Source organism: Aythya marila (genome assembly GCF_965140915.1).
Source record: "Aythya marila genome assembly, chromosome: 2".
Taxonomy (NCBI): Eukaryota; Metazoa; Chordata; class Aves; order Anseriformes; family Anatidae; genus Aythya; species Aythya marila.
In genome coordinates, this window is record NC_139043.1 from 107,966,149 (window position 1) to 107,988,578 (window position 22,430).

Genomic DNA, 22,430 nt, shown 5'->3' on the forward strand with positions numbered 1-22,430 from the left:
GGCTTAAAATCATCATCATCATTTATACGAGCCCCCTCCGCTCACACCAGGGCAGGGGGCCGCTGCCCCCTCCCCTCCCATCCCATCCCCGCGGTGCCCCCCCCGTGTCCCCATCCCCGTCCCCCCCCCTCGACGGGGCGGCCTCCAGGGCGCCCGCCCCCGCCGTGGCCGAGCCGCGGGCCGGCTTCGCCGCCGGGCCTGGCACCCCCGCGGAGCTCCGTGTTTGTTTTAGGGCCGGCCGAGCCCAATCAGCGGCTGCTGCCTGCACTTTTCCGGCAGGGCTGCGAGAGGCGCCTCCTCCTCTCTCCTTTTTATACATCCAGCCGCCCGCCGCCGCCGCCGGACTCGCCGCCGCCGCTCGCCCCCCTCGCCACCGGATTTACCTCCCCGGGACCCGGCCCCATGAGGGCCACCGGCTGCAGGTTTGGCCCGACCCTTTTTCGCTTGTCCCCGAGCTTCCCCGGCCCCATCTCCCCCCGCCCCACACACAGCCCACCCCGGGGCCGGCCGCCGAGGGGAGCCGAGCTGCTCCCGGCTCGGGGGAGCCCCGGGGAACCCCGGTGGGCAAACATCCGATGCCGGTGGCTGCAGCCCTTATCTGGCCGGCCCTTATCTATCCGCCCGTTATCTCGCAGGGGGATAGGGAGAGGCGTCCCTGTCTGCCGGGGGGTGGGTGGCGTGGGGCCGGGCGCGCTGCGCGGGTCGGGGGGCGGTTATCTCGGTGGGCTGAGGGAGGGGACCCCCACCGGGGGCTTTGCTCGCTGTCACCCCTCGGAGTCCCCTTTCCCTTTCTGCTCTTTCCCCCCCGAAGCGCCTCGGGTGCCCGCCTGCCTGCGTGCCCGTGCCCCGGCGGCCCCGGGATGCCAGCGGTGCCCGGCTGGCGGCGGGACGGTGCCGACCCCAAAAGGACCTGCTGGGGGTCGGGGCCGTCCCGCTGGCACCGGCTCCTGCCCCAAGCACAGCACCCCCAGCCCCGACCCCATCCCGGCCCCGGCCCCACAGCGCACACGTCGGGGCCCGGCCCCTGCGCATCGCCCGGCTCCCGGGTGCCTTCCCTCCTCCTCCTCCTCCTCCTCCTCCTCCTCCTCCTCCTCCTCCTCCTCCTCCTCCTTTCCGTGACCTTGGGCTGGAAACGAGCAAAAGAGCAGGGCTCCCGGCGGAGAAGCTCCCGTCTCCCTCCGGAGAAGCACCCTTCAAGGGATCGCCCTGCTAATTGTTTTCTCGGTGGAACCGAGTCAAATGACTCATTCATTGAGGCAGCGCTAACAACAACAAGGGCAGCGGCGGCGGCCAAGGCAGGGGACACGTCCCTCTGCCCCCCCCTCGTCCCCACACCCTGCCCAGAGCCCGGTGGGGACGGGGGAGGGCAGCGGTGGGGCGGTGTGAGCCATGGGGCGCTCGGAGGGTCCCCGCTGAGCCTGGTTGCGGGAGGGAGAGCGGCTGTCCCGCTCGCTAACTTTGTTGTTATTATTTCTCTCTCCCCCCCCCCCCCTCCCTCCCTCCTCTTTTGTGCCCTCCCTCCCCGCCCTGCCCTGCGGACCCCCCTCCCCTCCCTCCTTCCCTCCCTCCCTCCCTCCTCCCCCTGCCCTCCTCCCTTCCCCATCCCCACCCAGCGGCTAGAAGGGGACCTGGATGGCCGTGGCTGAAGGCGGCTGGTGCGTGCTGAAGCGGGGCGCTGCGGACTCCGGCGCTTCCTCCTGCCCCTTCGCGGCCAGCGAGCCGGGCCCGTCTCCTCCTTCGCCTTCCTCCTCCTCCTCCTCCTCCTCCTCCTCCTCCTCCTGCGGCGGCTCCCAGGGCGAGCGCAGCTCCTCCGAGCCTCCCGACGGCGGCCCCCGGCCCGCCCCGTCGCAGCCCTCGGGGGTCCCGCAGCCCCCCGGCCCGCCCGGCTGGGAGGACGTCCTGCTCCTGGCGGATTTCGAGCGAGCCACCAAGCTGATCTGGGCCAGCCGCGGCGCCAAGCCCAGCGCCGGCGGCGCCGAGCAGCCCGAGGAGATGTACCAGACCTTGGCCATCTCGGCCGCGCAGGGCCCCGCGCCCTACGACGGATCCCCGGGCGGCTTCATGCACTCCTCGCCCGGCTCGCCCGTCTACGTGCCCACGACCCGCGTGGGCTCCATGCTGCCCACGCTGCCCTACCTGCAGGGCAGCGGGGCGGCGCAGCCCAGCCACCCGGGGGGCGGCCACGCCGTCTGGTCGCAGCCGGCGGCCGAGAGCCCCTCGTACGGAGCCGGCGGCGGCTCGCACCCCTCGGGCCGCTTCCCCTACTCGCCCAGCCCGCCGGTGGCCAACGGGGCTTCCAGGGAGCCCGGAGCCTACGGCAACAGCCTGGGCGCCCGGGATCAGTACAGCCCGCTGGCTCGGCCCCTCAACGGCTCCTACCCGGCGCCCTACACGTCCTACGTGGGGCCGCAGCTCACCCCCGCCTGGCCCACGGCGCCCTTCGAGAACTCCATGCTGCACTGCCTGCAGGGCCGGGCCGCCCCCATCCCCGTCCGGGCCCCCAGCGCAGGTAGGAGCCGGGACGGAGCGGGGCGACGGGGGGGGACGGCACGGGACGGGGCGGACGGGGGACGGGGTGGACGAGGGGATGGGGCGGGCAGGGGAACGGGACGGGACCCACGCGTGCCCGTGGCGGGACGCGGGGGCGGCTCCTGCGTTGCTTTGGCTTTCTTCTTGCTTTTATTTTTTTGGGGGTGTCCCCCCAGCGAGTCGCCGGCCGTAAGGGTTTCCCCGGTTTGGTGCTTTTCTGCTTGCCCCTAAATACGGGAATCCGGTGAAGGATTGATTCGCTGCGGGTTTTTCGGTCCCGGAGCGCTCGGGGAAGCTGCCGGGCTCGCTCAGCCCATGTGCGATTATTTCTTGAATCTGCCATCCTCTCCGTTGCTTCGTTTAAAAAGGATTTAAAAATAAAAATAATAATTAAAAAATAAAAATAAAAACAAACCAACCCCGCTCCGCTGACAGGAACGAAAAACCCCGTTCAAATCTTGCTGCCCAAAACGCCGCAGCGTCCCGAGGGAATTTTGCTTTCGCTTCAGAGGTGTTGTCACCTTTTTATTCCGAGGGAAGGCAGCTCGCGGTGTCGGTGTTTTAAGCCCTGAAGTGGCGGCCGAGCTGCAGCGATGCAGCAGCGGGCGGGAAGGTTAACGATTATTGCAGCCTCTTCAGCTCTAGAATATATTTAGGGAGCTCTCTAGAATATATTCAGGTGCCTCTCTAGAATATATTTAGGCAGCAAACACGTATGTAAATACAGAGGCGTGAGGGGGTCCTATACAGGCATGTATAGATGTGTATGGACACCCACACGCAGGCACTGGGGCAGCGTTTGCTTTAATCACAAGCTGCCCACCAGGGAGGCGTTTTTCCGCCCGCCGTGATTTTTCCCTTTCAGTGCAATGTCGCCGAAAATTCCCCGAGCCCGTTTGCCTTTTCCCTCCCGGTGCCACGGGACGGGTTTGGGGCTCCTGGAGCCACCCGCTTGGTGCTCGCTGCAGTGACAGGGGGAGCGGGGAAGGGTCAGCTTCAGAGGTGGGAGAGGGAGAGCAGAGCCGACCGGAAAATCGTGTTTTTAACACGATTTCCCCAAATTCTAGTGGAAAGCTAGGTGATGGGAGGAACTAAAAATATATATATACTATTATTTTTTTTCGGGGGAGAGGAGCCGGGGGATGCCCGCTGCCTCGCTTTTGTCGGAATAATAACAGCACTGATTATGCTTCCAGCAACAAGCCCCTGTGCTCACGGCTGCCACTGCCCTGTCCCCTCGGCTGTGGGTTTTTTTGGGTCCTGGGGGACGAAATCCCACAGCGAAGCCAGCAGTCGGGGGCTGCCCGTCGCTGCCGCGGCCGGCAGATGCGTTTTGATAGCGAGATATTTAGCCGGCCTGATACGGCTTCTTTGACGTTGCTGGAAGGGTTGCTAAATATTTATCTATAACGAGAGCTTTATTTTGCTGCCCTTCGAGATAAATCTATTTCTCACGCGTTAAGAGGAAAATACTTTAAAAAAAAAAAAAAGGCAAAGAAAAAAAAAAAAGCCCGGGAAATATTATCACGGCAGGGTTTCTTTCAGTAGGCACGAAGGTAATGCTATCAAGTAAATAGCAGAGACAAATAACTGTTTAACTTCCAGCGTCCTTGAGACCTTAAGCATTTTCCTGATTACAGTAGTCAGTGGCGCTTTTAGTGCAAAGATTAATAAATCTTGGTGATGTGCTGAGAGCCACAAGCTGACAGCGTAATTTGGGCTGTGCTCTCTGGACCCTGCCGCTTTCTGATTCCCGTTGAACTCGCAATCACTCGCAAATGAAGGGGCGAGAGAAATGTAACGTGGTGGGCACGGGCCAAGAGCCGTTTCTTTGTAAGAGCCAAGTGCCACCAGAGCCCCGTAGCGAAAGCCGCTTGACATTTACGAGCCCCCTTTCGCTTTACAGCCCGCAAAGCTAATAAGGGAAGGAGAAAAGAGTAAGCAAACGCTGAATTCAGGCAGGTAGCGGAGGGGATGGAGGGAGCAAAACTCGGTGGCGAAGCTGAGGTTAGGATCGTTGAGGGGTTTAGGCTGGAAGGGGACCTTAAAGATCATCCACGCTCCGTCAGAGGCTTTCCCAGCCTGACCGCCAAAGCTGCTGCAGAAATCACAGCGCTCCCTTCAAATTATTTCTGCTCAGCGCGGCGCGTTACATGGGAAATTCGTATTTCTTTTTTTTAAAATTATTATTATTTTTATTTTTTTTTCTCCACGAAATGTAGAGAGGTGAGACAGAACGAGTATACAAGGACTGGCAGAGGGGAAAGGTGTTTGCTTTTGCGTGTGGGCTCTCTTTATTCTCTGCCGTGCATTTAGACCTTTTTTATTTTTTTTCAGTGTTTAGTAGCTGTCCGAGCAGGATGGCAGAACACTCCACGTTTTTCCATTTCCTCCGCTTCCTAACAACGGGGTCGGATTTAACCAAACCAACCGAGTGAAGCTCTCTCTCCCCGTGGCTGCCTTAGCAGCTCAGGTCCCCAGCCGCCCCCTGCACCCGAAGTTTAAGCCCTTCGCAAAGCGCTCCCGACGAGACCCCCCTGCCGCCAAACTTCCCGCCCGGCCTCGACCCGGAGCAAACATCCAGCAACCCACCCCTCTTTCCAAAACCCTCTCCCCCTTGGCACACCGGCCCCCAGGTGTGAGTCGGTTTTGCCAAACCTCTCGAGGGCCGGGAGCCGTCGGAGGGAGCCCCCCGGGCAGGGCTGCGGGCGCTGCGCTGCGCTCCCGGCCCCGTCGCCGCTGGGGGGGCGGCAGCCTCCGGGCGCACCTCGGGAGAGGGAAATAAAAAAAAGGATTTTTATTATTATTATTTTTTAATCACCCGAGGGCTGCTGTCGCTGCTGGGAGTTGCTTTTCCGACGGGGCTCGGCCGCGCTCCTCCGCGGGGCTTTGCGGGGCTCTGCGCCCCCCGGTGCCGCTGTCCAGGCCGTGTCCCACCGCTTGTCCCCTCTGCTCCTGTCCCCAGAGCTGCTGGAGGACCTGTCCGAGAGCCGCGAGTGCGTCAACTGCGGCTCCATCCAGACCCCGCTGTGGAGGAGGGACGGCACCGGCAACTACCTGTGCAACGCCTGCGGGCTCTACACCAAAATGAACGGCCTCAGCCGGCCCCTCATCAAGCCCCAGAAGAGAGTGGTGAGTGGGGAAGGAGCGAGGGCTGCAGCCCTGGGGTCCCCCATTTAGTGTAGCCAGGCAGGGCGAGCGCCCTTGAAGCCCCTATGCATGGGGACCTCCAGGGTGCAAAACCAAAGCGGGTCTTGTGGTTGGATTTGGGGGGCAATGCCATCGTGGCATGGGTGAGAGCCACCCTCCGAGGCCAACTCTGGGCCCTGTGTGGGCAAAATCACCCTCTGCCCCCTGCAAGCAGCACACCAAACACAGGGCAGATGGGTTTTAGTTTTGTTTGGGGTTGGTGGACCCCGTCAGTGGGGGAGTCTTGCTGGCTTGGAAGGGTTTGGTGCTGCTCATGTTGGAAGTTTCCAAAAGGGGGGGAAATAAAAAAAATCAAGGTTGGAAAGTGTTTGTTCAGAGGGCTAGGAATTTCTCCAGACCTGCTTTGTTTGCTGAGAGCTCGATCCTTGGGAATGTAAGCAAGTTTTGTATATAATTCAAAGAAAACCAATTGTTTAAACAATGATAATAGCCTTTGTTTTGTTTTACTCCTAAGAAATGAGCGGCAATTTTTCTAAAAATACACTCCTAAAACTAGGGGGGGAAATAAATAGTACAAACCAGAACCCCCTGTTTATAACTCAGGCTGGCACTGAATAGGCAAGGAGAAAATTTAACAAGCGGGAACTGCACATTATGTTTAGCAAATCTGGGTGGAGGTCAGCGGAGAAAAAGAATACTCTCCTCCGTAATGGCTGTTACCGAGCAAGCCACAATAAATCACGCCGGTATAATCCGAGCTGATGTTTGGACCCTTGTGTATGGAGACAGCGTATCAAACCGATCAGCCCTTCAAGACCCTTTCAGTCACGCCAGCTGCTTGCTCCGTCCCTATTTTCGTAGCGTTAAACCACGTCCCGTTCCTTATTTCACAACCGTCTGAATTTAGTGCCCTTATGGGGGGAAACAAAAAGCAAGCGTGCAATGAGCAGATCGGACAGTAAGGGCTCGTGGTCCCCTTAAACCTAAAAAATTTCATTTAATGTTAAGCCAGGAGCTGATTGTCGCTGTGTGCCTTTTTTTTTTTTTTTTTTTTTTTTTTTTTTTCCTATCTGTCTGTCCCCTAAATCCCATCAAGGGAGGTGTTACCTCCTCAGCAGGGACACAGGTTTGCAGCCCCTGAGCAGCGTCGGAGCTTGGCTCCGGCACAGATTTGAGCCAGCTGATACCTGGCCCCGGCCTCTCTGTGTTCCTCGTCTTTTTGGAAGGGGGTGAGGGGTGAGGAGACCGAACCAGAGTCAAACTGCGGCCTGATTTCAGCCTGACACCTCGTCTGAATAACTCTGAAATAGTTCTGTGCAACAGTCCGCACCAAGTGTACTGGCCATAGCTATAAATCAAACGTGACTGCGTGTTCATGCGGTTGAAAATATGTAGGTGAGAAGGGAAAATGTTTTGAAAATGCTAAACATGTTTAGATTTCCCTGAAGTTTCTGATAAAATTCCTGCGGCAGAAAAGTCATTTTAGCTTCAAAAATTGCCCAGAACCTCACTTTTGTTTAGCTATGGGAATGAGCGAAAGGTATTGAAATAAAATATATGAAGATTTAGACCTTACTGCATTAAAAAAAAAAAAAAAAAGAAAAAAAAGAAAGAAAGATTTAACAGAGTGAAATGTCTGATGGCATTTCATCTGCAAAGAAGGAAAATGCAGTGTATGTGAAAAGACCAACTTTCTTTTACCTGGTCCATGTAAAACTTGTATTGAATTGAGGAGCACAATTTAGAGCGCAATTCAGATGCTGCACATACGTATTTAATAATGAGATCAAAAATTCCGTTTTTGTGATAACTCGATTTTAAAGAAATATATACTTCAGCCGATATTACATTTGGCTGGTTTTCTTGTTGTGCAATTAATAATGAATTACTGATTCAAAGTTACAAAAATCCTACTTGATCTCTAACTCTTTCCCATCGAAATTCAAGAAACTTGGTTATTACTCTGAAATATTCTTCATTCTTAAAACATTTCTATCCGTTTCCCAAGTGGCAGGCAGCTCTGTGGTATCAAAGGTGACCGAGCTGTGTCTAACAGCCCAGCAGTAAATGATTCAAGAGGAAGGGCACAGTACCCTCAAGTCAGTAATTTCAGTTATGGGCGCTTTATGGGCAGAATAAGATTAATGCAATTGTCTAAAACTGACTTTTCCACGTAAACTTGTTCAGCTGCCAGACACAGAGCTAGTCGTGTTTTTTTTTTTTTTTATTATTTTTTTTGACAATGCGATACTTTGAAAAATAATAGATTTATGATGCAGTTGGAATTCTTTGCTTGTGATGAACGTAAAAGAGATCGCTTGTTACAGGAACTTTTATAACCCATTCACCTTCATTTCACATGTTTATGAGGACTGCCTTCACTTATGATATACAGCCTGAGGCCATAAAGCGCTGGGTTATACGGTTATTTCTGATACAAGGTTGCTTCACCTTGGCTCCAAACTCCACGGAAGAGTGTCATAAATGGCTTGTTTGCAGTGTGAACCTTGCTGTCCCACACCAGTTTTTCTGAGGGCTGGGGGAAAGCTCCCTTCTGTAAAACACGTTCCTGAGGCATGTTGTTTTTCGCGTGAGGATAAAATGTGCGATGATAAGGAAGTCTCTTCACGGAGACGACACTCTTTGACGTGCTCTCCCCCTCTGAAAGCCCTCTTCGAGCCCTCTCCCTTGCCCAAGCCCAAGTTTTAAAGCCCTTTTCCCCGTAAACTGCAAAGAGACAAACCGTCCGCTCCCGCCTGCCTGTTAATGCTTGTGTTTTTACCTCTGCTTGCCCGCAGCCCTCCTCAAGGCGGCTCGGCCTGTCCTGCGCCAACTGCCACACCACCACCACCACCCTGTGGCGCAGGAACGCCGAGGGCGAGCCCGTCTGCAACGCCTGTGGCCTCTACATGAAGCTTCATGGGGTAAGAAAGTCCCCTCCGGCTTGGCTTGGGAGCTTTTTCCCCAAGGCTTGGGTGCTCGGCCCTCAGGGCTCTCGGTGCTCTGTCCCCAGGGCTCTCGGTGCTCTGTCCCCAAAGCTCTGGTGGTTTCGGGTTTTGTGTGCGGGTTGCATTGGATTTCCTGAAGGCTGGGGCAAGGTTTCTGGTGAAACTTTTCATGGTCTCATCTTATGGTTTCAGACCGTAAAGTTAAAAAATGATAAAGGTGTATAAAATCGATAAAACCACAGAAAAATTCTAGTCGTTGGAAAATGGTTGTCTCGTTTTAGTGAGCTATGGTTTCGTCAGTGACCAAAAGGGTTTGTAATTGCAAATTTGTACAGATTTGTACAAAGAAACTGCCTCTGGTTATGTGGCTGATCCCCTTTTGCTACCGTGATTTCAATCAGCTCTTCAATGGAAAAAAAAACTAGACTTGTGGTACGACAGTTTTTCATAGTGTGGACAGACATAGCCACGACAGCAAAATTTTAAATGTAATTCCAGCCATTCCTGCAAAACTTTAAATGCGATTCCAGCCTTTCACAGGCAATAATGCAGGAGGAAAATAACTCGAATGTAATGGAGTAAGTTTTGGGAGAGGCTTGGAACCTGTTGTGCCCAGGCGGGTTAGGTTATAGCCACGCACAAGTGTTCGAAGGACAAGGGCGCTAGGACTGGTTGGTAACTTGGTCTAGCCCTTGAGAAAAAAGTAAATTATATCACTGGTTTAAACATCGTAATGATAGTAAGCACATGGCTGAATTCTATTTCTCCAAACCGATGTTATCACAAAGTTAAAATACATTTTAAGCCAATGTTTTCTGTATAACGATTATGGTTGTAATAACAGAGAACACAAGGCTGATTTTTGAACACATTTTCTCTACAAATAGAAATTTGGATACAAAAAGCTGTATCATATGCAGAACTGCTTATAGGAACAGACACTGTGCTGATTACGGCACGAAGCTTCTGTCCTAAAACACTTACTGAGGACAATCCAGTTTGCATAGCTGGTCCAGAGGAAGAGGAGAATTTTTTCCCTCCTTCACATTCTTGCTTTCCAAAACGAACCACTAAAGATAATCTGGAAACTGGCTGGAAAAAGGAATTGGGGATCAGGTACACCCAGTCCAATTTAATTTCGTATGACCTACAGCCAAATGATGCCTTTTTTTCCTTAAAATTGTGCTGTTAATTTGTGGACGGACTGAGGTGTTGGAAAAACTACATCAAGAAAAACATTTCCCCCTTTTCTTTAAAAAAAAATAATTTTATTATAATTTTTTTTTTTTTAAATTCTGATAAAACTCCCCTGGAAACAACTCATTGCTTTGCCCAAATAAAATACAAATGCTTTAGGAATTTCTATGGTGAGATGGGAAAAATGACTTGCTATACGTGACTTCATTTCACGTGTATTTTCAACATCATTATTTGCTCGTATGTTCTAGTTTTGGCTTTTGGTGATTAGAGCATATGTACAACTCTATGATTGGTGTGGAAATTTAATTTTTTCAGGTTCCCCGACCCCTTGCTATGAAAAAAGAAGGAATTCAAACCAGGAAGCGAAAACCTAAGAACATAAATAAGTCAAAGGCATGCTCTGGTAAATATGAAAAGATAAGGTAGTTGAGCTGCAAGAGTTTGTTTGTTTTTTTTCCCCCACTGGAAAATTCTTGTTTTTAATGCCAGATCCCGATCTTTCAGGTAACAGTACTACTGCAGTTCCTATGACTCCAACATCCACGTCTTCTACAAACTCAGACGACTGTAGCAAAAACGCTTCCCCAAGCACACAACCGTCAGCCTCAGGGGTAAGTACTGACACAGCATCCGTGTTTGTAAGCAGGCTGATCACTGTGCAGTGTTATCACAGCTTTTATCTTATCTAGCAGAACAATAATCTAAACAAACTTTCCAGTTTTGTTAGCTGATACTGGAACAAGATTTTCGGAGGATATCACATATAGCTGTAAACAGAGTGAGGAGCTGAAGTACTTTACAAACCCCTTAATTAAGACCTATATAATTTTTATGATTAAGTTAAGACATTTCGTTTTGAAGTGTTTAGTTTCTTCTCTTTCAAAGGTTTTCCTCCGGAGGAAAAAAAAAAAAATCATGCCCAATTGATCCTTTCAAGAAACAATTGCGCACGTGCCCTATTTTTTTTTTTTTTTTTTTTTTTTCTGAAATGGTCTGATAAGGGTTTATTCTGCTGCCTGGAGGGAAGCATAATGGCTTTCTTTCTGAACTGAGACATGTGCTTACACCCGGCTCCAGACCTCTCTGAAAACAGGCAGAGGACCCGGTCTGATTGTGGTGCGTGGGGATCAGCCCTCTGCTGGCAGGGGGCTCCTCTGGGGATGGGTGCTCAGCATCCCACAGCCCCAAGCTATCAAGTTTGTGATCCTGATTTCACATCATACGCTCAAACCATCTCGCACTGCTTTTCTTTACTCAGTTAGAACATGTGATAACAAATACTACTGTTAACGTTTCGTAGCTTTATATAGATTAATTCCTAACCATTTGGCTATACATACCCATATCCACACTCACTCCTTTGGTCTTCTGAATCTTTCAATCTGCCACATAATTTCTTTGAAAAGCTTTCCTAACGTGGCTTTCTCTACTCCTTTATTAATAATAAAAAAAAGACATTGTTTATAATGACTATTTTTCAATATGTCTCAGCATTCCCACATCCAAAATCCTTTCAATAGTTTAATTCCTGACATACAAAGTTTCATTGTAGAAAGGGGAAAAAAAATGGTTTTAGCAAATGTGATTGTTTGTGTGGTGGTAGGGCCACCCAGTTTCAGAGGCACTGGGCTTTTGGTTCTGATGCTGCCAAGCAAGAATATCATTAATAGGGCTCCTCTTTGACATGAGAAAACCTTGTCAGTATAATAAAATAAATGGGTCACACCAGAAAAAAAAAAGAAAAAAGAAACAGTAACCAAAAAGTGAACTGTTCAGGCTTCCCAAAGCGAAGCCCTATATGTCGCTTTAGTTTCTCATCCTAGTATTAGCAAATGGTAACAAATCAGAAAAACTTTCCCTGCCCTTCCCTTTGGTATCCTACTGATCTGAGAAATGTCATGCGATTTATACAGTAGACAGAATTGTTACCAAAATCCACCCTGACCCACAGAGGTGCAGCTGTGTGCTGCTCTGGAAGAAGAGACCTTAGAGGTGAGATCCCGTTTTCCCCGCACTGTTGCTTTTCTGGCTGGCTGACTTCTGCCTTCCTTTCTGCAGCCCTTCTCCCTCCCTAGAAGTGATGTTAGCAATTTTTGTGTTATAATTTTAGTGGCACAGTTTGTGATATAATTTTGGCGCTAGGAGTTGTATGAGTACAAGACAAGCATTGGATGTTCCTGGGACAAAAGGCTAGTTTGGTGCTGCTAGCAATAAGAGTAATGAACAGAAACCCTGAGGCTGCTCTTAATTACATAAAGGTATCCCTCAGTGCCAGGACAGCCCTGATTTTTCCAAAGATGATCAGTCTAGGAGAGGACAGTGGCAGCCTTCTTTTCACCGTGATTCCATCACATCTGCCCTGCATGTACAAAGCACTTGCAAAGTGCCTCTTGTTTGCAAAATTTCTGTAACAGGATGTGGTGGAAACAGTCTGTGTCTCCTGGTTGTGCCCAAGCATCAGCAGGGATGATGCCCAAGCATGGACAGGGAAGAGTGAAGGCTGAAAGCAGGGAGGTGGCTGGTGAGGCTTGTTCCACATTGTTTGGGAAGCGGTCTGCAGCTGCGAGGGGAGCAAAACCATTGTTGGTGGGCTGCAATGTCGTGGGAAGGCTGAGGGCTCATAAGGCCCCTTGAAGTTGCCAGGAGGGAAGGAAATTCAGCATTTTAGAGCCTGACAGCCTTTAATCTGATCACATGCTGAAGCACAGATACTATACTGGGCTTCTATTTTCCTTGATTCTTTTTTTTTCTTTGCCATTTGAGTTGATGCATTGGTATCCTGAAGGGTTTTTTTTAATCTAAGCCCAGGTGATGGCTTTGCACAAGGAGTATAATTTTCTCCAGGCTATGTCAGGAGGTAAAAACCCCCGGATAGATGAATCCAGGCCCTCTAATGTTTGGTCACTTTAACAAGAAGGGTGACGTTGCTGAAACACAGGCACCTGTTTGGAGGACGTACCTGGCCCATTCCCCACGCGTTACACAACTGGCATGGCAACTTGTTGTTGTCTCACTCTGTTTTTGCTTCTCTGGCTCTTCTGTAAGGAGAGGAAAAATGCCAAATTGACATTAGGCAGAAAAATATGATGACGTTTTAGAAACTGTTGTCTGAAATTCACAGCCATGTTGTTGCTAAATGAAACAGAGAAAATGAATTCCTCTACTGGTACAAAAGTAATTTATTATGCCCGTTGTGGGAGGCTGCCAAAAGAGCTCCTAGTTATGTAGAAATCTAATGGAAATGAAATTCAGCAGAATTCATTTGTGTCAGTAATACTCACTTTTTGCCCTACCTTTCTTTATCTCTTTCAAAGTAAAATAAAGAGGGGAGGGCAGAAAAAGAGAAGGGCAGCAATTACTCACCAAAATGTCTTTGAGACTATCCATTTCATGAAGGGAATTTTATACGATGCCAATTTTGAGACAAATTAGCAAGAACCTTAAATGTTGATTTTATGTTCTAGCTGAAGTTTAAACATTTAAAAGATATGATTAATGAATTGCTATGGGTGCAAAGTTGATTTCAAACATCCCAAAATGTAGAAGTGTTTGGATCGTGCATGTTTCGTTGTCCCATTGTAAAGGGGCTATTTGCCAAATTCACATCTGGATCTAGGATTTAGGCCCATTTCTGTTTTCCTAAGCAGTATAAGTAAGTACTGGGTGTCCTGTGTTACTAATATGGAAAAGGTCCAGCTACATGATATATGAAGTTGCCTTACATCCCCATAAAAAGAAGATTTGAAGGTTTCAGGCAGCCTGCATCTGCATCTATACCTGCTCTCCCTTTGATGCTGCTGAAACTGTACAGAGAAGAGCTGCATGGAATAATTTGCTAAATGAAGGGCACAGTCTTTAGTGCACACCCATACATTTCCATGCAGGGGCTCCAACTGGTGTGATTACCAGAAGGGTTTGTTCCCTTATTAGGATAAAAGGCAGGATGAAAACTGCTGTAAAATCTGCTTTTCATGGCAGGGCATGGCGGCTCTTAGAGCCAGAGCTGATGTCAGTAAAGGCTCAGCAGCACCGGCACAGCTCCTCTTTTAGAGGACTCTTACTACACCCTTTGCCTCCAGTTCATAGCTGTCTCAGAAGGACCATAAGCACACACCACAGAAGAACTGTAGAATAGCTTAGGACAGTTGTCTTGCAGGTAAAACACGTGTTTACTTCCTTTGGAAGCTGATCTTTAGAAGTGGTTCAGGACTGGCTCTCCAGTGTTGTAGTATGGAAAGTGGGAGAGAAGAAGGAAACAGCCTTAGCAGGTGAAGAGCTAGAGGAAAAATACAGTTCTAGCTGTGCCCTCGATGTCTGACAATCTGGTCTGAATTCATGGAATAGCTTCTTGTGCATTTGTTTTATTTCATTTTCAGAAGAGGAATCATGAGATTGTCAGAGATATTTGCTTCCTTTCAGGCAGAAGATCGGTAGGACATTGAAGCAGGCGATGGGGGAACCAGCTTGAGTACAGTATCTCCCAGAGTGTGGATGAACCTGTAGGCTCGACCTCTTAAAAAAAATTTCCTAACCGCCTGGATATTGGAAAGCTGAATGTCCAAGGGTCCTTCAGACTATCTGATGATAAGATTTCAGTTGGGATAGAATAATTCTGTAGCTGCCAGGACAAAGTTTCCATGAGAAAGCCTCACCAGCAAGGTTGTTAGGACTTTCACCTGGAAAATGGGAACACAGTGCCTCAGTCCTGGTATGACTAAATATTTATCTAAACCAGGTGGAATAAGATCAACAAGAGGCATGAGGAACATGGCAACCTCCAATATCAAATAGTCTGGTAGTCAGGGCATTATGCTGGGAGATGTAATACACCAGTTTAAATCTCCTGTGGCTGGGAATAGAAATGAATCTAGGTCCCCTACGTCCTTTGCATTATTGCTCACTCCTGGACAAAATAAGATGCTGCTTTCCTCTCCCCAGTCAGTTTCGTAAATTCAGGCATTCCTTTTCTTAGTGGTGTGTACAAGTATTCAAAAGAAAACTTTTTTTTTTTTTTAAATCAAATTGAAAAAGGCAATCCAGCTTTTTTGTTTCAGCAGGGAAAACCAAGGAAAAGGAGTATTTTTGGTTCTACCCAAACCTTATATATGCATATAGACACATACATTTTGCCTTGTTTAGTTTTATTGCCAAAGCAATGAAGCCAATTACTCACACAGCCCTTGACAGCAGTGGGGTCATCAGCTTTCCCAAGCCATGCTGGAAGTTGCCTCCCTTAGGAAATTAATGAAGTATTAACCACAGATTTATGTTGCTATAATACAAAGGAGAGATTAGAAGATATGTAAACTTACACATCTGCAATATAAACAAAAGGATCAATTGGACCAGCAAGAAATTACAGCTTTCTGTAGTCAGGGGGTCACTAAATCAAGAAAAAAGTTGTGGATTTGCAGTACCGAGACCTGTTCTTCAGAAACCAGGGAGTTATAGCATTTGGAGAAAGTGCTTGTAGTGGGGATGGCAGTTATCAAGGGGAGCCTGAGACTGGAAAATTAAGGCCTTCACTGCTGTTTGCCAAAATACATTATATGTGAAAGATGTTTTTGCAAGTGTGTCTCAGCTGACCGCAATTATCGTTTCAGTGTAGTGAAGCTAAGCTAGGCTAATAGAAGAGGAAGGGAGCAGTTTATCAGCTGGGGCTCAGTTTACTACAGATGTAGTACGGTCCAAAATTCGTGGAGCATTTTGAACCTTCGAAGCAGATGGAGTAAAGGTCTAACTGACGGAGCAAAGGTCCAGACCAAGGCCCTTAGCTACCCCCTCCAGATGTCAGCACGACTTCTTGACCGGAGCTTTTGCCTCTCGGCACAGAGGCCTGGGGGGAGGCCGGGGCGGGCACCCCTCCCCTCTCCCTGGTCTCCATGCAGGAAGGAGTGGGTGGAATAAAGCAGGAGGCCTTCAGATGGAGATGTTCCCTCAGTGCTGGGCCAAGCGGCCCGTTTCTTATCTGGGCCTGCAGGAGTGGAGAGGATGTAGATGTCTAAATCCCTTTGTGGCTCCGGCCAAGGTCTCCCTGTGAGCGTGGTGGGCAGGTCTTCTACAGCAAGGCCACCTCTGATCCAGACAGCTTGCCTGGGGGCAGCCCCATGTCCAGCTTCTGCTGCTTTGAGTAGAAAAAAGGTGGGATCCTTAAACCACCTTTGCAGATAACAGGTTCGAACCTCCTCTGTTTGTTTGGGAGGCAAGCTCTTCCCAATGCATTTCATTCATTTTTAGCTCAGGAAGTTGAGCTCCAGTTGATTATCTATCTTGTTACCAGATATCAGCAATAACAATAAATCTATTACTTTTTTATTGATAGAGCCAGCCGTTGTGAATTAGAATAGCCCCTTGACTTCAGCATTGCTTGGCTTATTTATTCCAGCTGACAGCTCCTCTAATAGCCAACTGTAACTTCTGCTGCCTTTCCTCTGTCAAAGCCGGAGCAGTAAAAGCTCAGGTCGCCTAGCTCAGTGATTCATCTACCTCCTTCCCTAGAGTTTGTTTTCCATGTCTCACTTTGGGAGCTGCCCGAGCTGACTGCATTTGTCATGACATTACCGGGGTGGGGTTTCCAGGCCCAGCAGTCCTGCCCAGGTCCTGCCCGCGCTGGCTCGATGGAGCCAGGATCCGGCCTCGGTTGGGCAGGGATGGGCAGCCTTCAAACAGGACGTGCCTCCACGTCCTCCCTTCTGGGGTGCCGGAGGGAGGGGTGGCTGATAACCAGGCATGGAAACGGCTCAGCTCTGAGCCTCACCTTTGTGGGGCTGAATCAGGAAAAGGGCGAACTACACTTTCCGAGCCTGAAAAAAAAAAAAAAAAAGGCAGAGATAAGATATTTGCCTACCGGAACAGCAGCGGCAAATATGGGCAACCGGGTACCTTTCAGTGCAGCTCCCAGTGTGTTCAGCTCAAGTTGAGCAAACGCTGTTCAACTGTAATTGCAACCCTTCTTCCAGAGTGGGGAGAATCAATCTGTTAAAAATCAGACCTTTTGTGCCAAAAGGAGTCCACTGGATGTATTACAATTTTCAAAAAGCATTGTTGAAAATCTAGGTTGATGTGAGACCCAGAAATGGACCCAAAGTTTTGCATGTATTCTGCCTTACTGAATTATTTGTGCAGTCATAGAAAAAGAGCCTACAGAGATCAGATGTTACTGAACAACAGTTGTGTATCTGATAGAGAGATAACAGAAAACATATTTTTTTCAGATTATAGCCATTTGGGCAGTCTTTGGGGGAAGCAGCATGTTTGTTTTTTTTACTGTCTGCATTTTTGGGTAGCAGCTGAGAGAATGGGGTCCTGGTTGATGACTGGGTACAAGAATAGCAGTCTTCAGCCATTTTAATAAAAGATAAAAAAATATTTACCTCTAGGTTGTTTCAGACAGAAGTGACCACTGGCAAGAAGTATCTCCTTCAGAAGGTCAGGTTTCAGCCGGGTTAAACATGGCAACAAAAACTCTGCAAAGTGCCACTTGGAAATTGCCTTTGGATAAGCGAAGCCCCACTTTTCCTATGTATGAACTGCTAGCTTGGCATGACTCCAGGACAGCCAAGAGCTCTACTCTAGTAAAATGATTAAATACGTATACTTTTCACTTAAACAGCAGGCAGGAAGCTTCTGCAGTCACGGTTTAGGATAGTCTTTTTTTTCTTCTTCTTCTTTTTAAGGAATCTTGTCCGAAGACTATCCATTAACAAGTAAATTAAGGTTTTAAAGTTGACATATCCAAGAGTTAATTTTGCATGAAGTCAGCTCTTAAACATTTCCTTTATCAGGTGAAAATGTTGCCCCTTCTCTGTCTGGCACTGCAAATTTTTCCTCTTTAGTGGATCTGCTCAGCCTCATGGAAAAAATGATTGTTTCTTTGTCTTTGCAACTCCTCGTTTCTCTGTTAAAATAAATGGACTGATTACAGTGCTGGTCAGAGTTTCAGCTTCGTGCCTACCAGGGCTTCCCTGTGCTTTGTCTCAGGAGTGTAGGTGGTGGCTTGTGGGACAGAGCAAACATGCTCCTGATTCTGAGACATAGTTCTCCTCCACTTGAGATAAAAGGGGCATCTCCCCTAGTGGTTAGCCTTGCTGGAATTCAATGGTCATGGCAAGCGTTTTGAAAGATGAGGAATATTTTACATGCTTCAAGGTCTGCAGGAGCCAAAGAAGTCTGACTTCCAGGAGGTGCTCAGCACCCATTGCCAGAGGCACTGGGCTTCTCCCACCAGGGGAGCAAAAACGTAGGTGCTACCCCACCTGGGGTTTGGAGACAGGTAGTGGGAGGTTGCCCAGGAAGGCTGTGGTGTCTCCTCCTGGGAAATCTTTGAAAGCCACCTGGACGTGGTCCTGGGCACCCTATTCTGGGTGGCCCTGCTGGAGCAGGAGTTGGAGCAGGCGACCTCCACAGGTCCCTTCCCACCTCAGCCATCCCGTGATGCTGCGTGATCCTGAGAGTGGGGCAAAAACCCTGGCTTTTCACAAATGCCTAGGAAAGCACTGCATGCAAAGCTCACCCACTCAGCAAAATCTCTGTTTTTTCTCCCTCTGCAGGCGAGCTCGTCAGTGATGTCTGGCCCAGGAGAGAGCACCAGCCCCGAAAGCAGCAACCTTAAGTATTCAGGTCAAGACGGGCTGTACACAGGAGTCAGCCTGACCTCCACAGCTGAGGTGACAGCGTCCGTGAGACAGGATCCCTGGTGTGCCCTGGCTCTGGCGTGACCTGGTGCCAGCCAAGCTGGATCCCGGAGCTGTGTGGCAGCCCCTGGACGTCCACGTGGGGTTTCTTCTTCTCTGGAGCGGCGGTGGCAGTAGCGAGAGTGCTGGCAAGGGACGCTCCTCTGAATTTGTTTCCGTGCCTTGGTGGCAGAGGCGGCTTTCAGCCCTCCCAAAGAGGCTCTGCCGAAGCATCCTGTTCCTCATCTATGCAAGAAAACTATAGGGAAAGCAAATGCCCACCGGGGGATAGCTAATGCAGCCTTACACACCTAATAAAAAATTAAATAAATAAAAAAAAAGAAAACAGAAAAAGAAAAAAAAAAAAGAAACTTAAAACTGTCGATAGGTTCCAGAATTACATCCTCAACTCACACAGCCGTGCTGCCTTTCTGATTGTATATTTGTTTTCACTCTCTCACCACCTTCTCCCCCAAGAACTGACAGACACCGTCAGCACTGGGGAGGGAGTAGCGGAGGCTTGAGTTATTAGACATAGCCAGATACTTTCTGAAGAGCTCTGGAAGCGTGTACGTACTGCTTGAGTCAGCGCAGGTGCCCCGAGCTGGACATTTGATGTCTTCACCTGTCCTGCACTCTCCATCGCCAGCGCCTGCCTTGCTCTGCTCCTCTGTGCCAGAGCCCAGCTACACCCGGGGAGGAAATCACAGCCTTTGGTACAAGCCTCACGGGGTCAAGCTGGTTAAGGAGATTTTGTTGTTGTTTTAAGATATTTACTCACTTTGCAAGACTGCATTATAACTTTTGAAGTACACTGTGACTGAGGTTTATGAAAGTTCATATTTTGCGGCTGAACTGTATAGAGTCAGTCAAAATTTGTAAACAGGGTAGCAATCAGATATTTTTCTTCCATATATACAATAATTTTTTAAAGAAGTGCAATTTGCGTTGCAGCAATCAGTGTTAAATCATTTGCATAAGATTTAACAACGGTTTTTATACGAATGAATGAATGTAAACATTTTAACTTAATGGTACGTAAATAATTTAAAAGAAAAACTTAACTAGGCATCCTTAGGCTTTTTAGTGCAACAAAAAGAAAAAAAAAATACATCCACTTTCTGTATTTCCAGTTGTTAAAGCAAGAGTTTCAAAGAACAAGCCTTCTCTCAGGAAAATTGCCCTAGCCATTTGCTCATAACTTTTGTACAAAAAAAAAAAAAAAAAAAAGCAAATGCATCCCCAGGTTGTTTTTTTTTTTTAAAAATTTTTTTTTTTTTTTTTTTTTTTTTTTTTTTTTTTTTGCCATTGAATAAGTATGTGCTGGAAAGAAACAAATTGCAATGAAACTTTACTACCTAACTGATACATATGTAAATACTCCATGAGATATTTAGGCATCTTCAAAATTTAGGATGCAATCTGTATAGTGTGACTGATGCATAGTTAGGTTGGTTTCCATTGTTTTTCAAATGGGATGTCATTTGGAAAGTTGTCTCATCAGAGCTTTACAAATAAAAGGGTATCATTTGTTGTTTTTTTTTTTTTTTTTTTTTTTTTTTTTTTTTTTTTTCTGTACACTGTGCCTTCTCCTTTGTCTCAGCCGGAGTTGTTAAGCTGTATTAAAAGCTATGGAGATGTACCTGATAGAGGCAGCATGTCTGATGGCTGCAGTGTTCTCACATTGAAGTGTCTGCTCTGTCTCGCTAAGTCTGTGTGGTGTGTGGTATTCCTATAGTTCCTCTCTATGCCGTCTAGTGGTATGTAAAACTAGGGTCCCGCACCTACCCACACAAGTGCACATGAGATGTTTTTTTCTGATGAAAGCCTAGGGAACAGGTCCCAGACCTTGTGGGGACTGCCATGGTTTTGCTTGGCCTTCACACCATAGCTAATGGATAGACACGAGGTCTCCTGTGTATGCAAAAATCTGCAAATGGTGTGGCAGAGCCCTGGATGTCACCCTCTGAGGTGAGCCTCTGTCACCCTCTGGAGGTGAAGTCTGAAGGGTAGCAAAAACTAAAGGTGCTGAGAAAAGATGACCACTAAATGCTACTGAGGGGAGCAGAAAACCTCTGCCTGGCTTTGAGGACCAGTCCTCTGCATTGCTTCTCGGATGGGAGCAAGACTTGCTGCTCTGTGTGTTTTCCAGCTATGTAGGCAGCACTGCCAGGCCAGGATACCCGACCACCATGCCCAGCACTACCATCACCCCATGGAGTGGCTGTGGTGTGAGTCTTTGCCTCCCTGAGCCAGATTTTCCTTTGGGGTGAAGTGGGATAGCTCCTCTGTTTGTGGAGAAGCTATGCTGATGTGCACCGGCTGAGACCCTGGCCTGTAAAAAACAGAGGGTTGAGGCTGCCTCCTTAACACAGGAGCTGATGTGAGAACCAAGGGATTGACAGCTCTCTGGGTGAAGAACAGCTTCTAGCAAAAAGGGTCACACCAAACCTCTCCTAGGGTTTGGGTTGCTCTGGACCAGCACAGCAGCCCCAGTGGGGCTGTCACACCAGCCTTGGTGCTGGGTCACCTTGCTCCCTTGCTCCCTTGCTCCCTGGGGGTTGATGTGGTCGTGCACCCCAGTCCTGCTAGCCTGAGGGCCACATGGGCTTGGACCTCATGATTTACAGATGGAAAGCCCTATCCAAGTGCAAAGAGGGCCATGCAGGGAAACACTGGGTTTAAAAAACCAAGGGTGTGAAGAAGAGGGTGAATCTCTTTCCTTTTGAAGCATTTGTTGGCTGAAATACCCTCTTCTGTGGTTTTCTATTGTTGACACTTAAATGGATAAAAAAGCTGTTGCTAACTGGTGTTGAGCAGCTTTCATGCTTAGCTGGTGTGCTGCTTCTGGATAGCAGTGTGAAACTCACTGCTGGGCAGGAGAAGGCTGCATATGTTGGAGCTACGTTGCTTGGAATTATCCTAAACCAGGGAGCTTTAGGATACTAAAACTAAAACAGAGAGTTTTAGGATACACATCCAGCAACCTGCAGATGGTTACATTGCATTCATTGCTTTGGAACCCCATGGCATCTCTTAAGAGGGCTCCTGGGAAGCCCTTCTCCCTTCTCAGCATCAACTTTTACCCAAGTTCTGACTTAGGGTGGTTCCTGCAGATGAGTGTTGTGGGGCATAGAAGAATGCCCTATGTGAAAAGAGTCCTCTTGGATCTGAGGCTGAAAATGCTCTTTTAGGTGATATAAGCAGGAAAGAAAAAAAAAAAAAAAAAGGAAAAAAAAAACAGCTTTTCATAGGGAAGGTGTTTCCCATTATTTCTTATCAGCAAAAGCATCAAGAATGAAATACTTTGCTTCCCTGGACCAGAAGCAGGGATAAACCAGGTTTTTATCCCTCTGCAAGAGGGAAGGGGGATGCAGTACCCTGTTGCCTTACTCTACAGATGCTGAGGAGGTTCTGTGTTATGATTACACATAGAAAAAGTCTACAAGAACTCTTATAAGGGTACCTCCCTACTCAACAAAACTGCTCTCCAAGTGTACTGATTTCTGGAGCTGTTTGGCAAAATAAAGATTTCTCTCTCTTTCTCTCTCTCTCTCTCTCTTTTTTTTTTTTTTTTTTTTTTATTTAATTTTGTCTTTTAGTCCTGCTGAGCCGGCACAGCTCTGGGTGTGTGAGCTGGACTTTGCTCTGGCTCATACATCACCAATAGCACTGATACCGATAGACGGCCTGGCCAGATGCTTTCCTTACTTATCCCTGTTTCTCTTCAGTGACAGCCCTTGGGATGGGCTGAGAAAGAACAAAGAAAGAGTTCGACTCTGGGTCTCAATTACTAGCAAGGCTGAACAAGCCAAAACGACGCCAGAGCAGCTCTCTAGTACCAGGATGAAGCTTCAGAGTTGACATTGGAAAAAACAAACAAAAAACAAAAAAACAAACAAACAAAAAAACACCACCAACAATATATGGC

The 22,430-nt window shown here is 48.6% G+C and overlaps 1 protein-coding gene across 1 annotated transcript; it reads left to right on the plus strand.

Moving 5' to 3' along the window:
• Window positions 1–287: 287 nt before the first annotated feature.
• GATA6 (GATA binding protein 6) lies at window positions 288–22,007 on the plus strand. Its single transcript, XM_082753670.1, has 7 exons — window positions 288–422; window positions 1,614–2,509; window positions 5,495–5,661; window positions 8,478–8,603; window positions 10,143–10,230; window positions 10,332–10,438; window positions 18,377–22,007. Exons 2-7 carry the CDS (start codon window positions 1,633–1,635, stop codon window positions 18,542–18,544), a joined length of 1,533 nt encoding a protein of 510 aa, XP_082609796.1. The 5' UTR covers window positions 288–422; window positions 1,614–1,632; the 3' UTR covers window positions 18,545–22,007.
• Window positions 22,008–22,430: the final 423 nt, after the last annotated feature.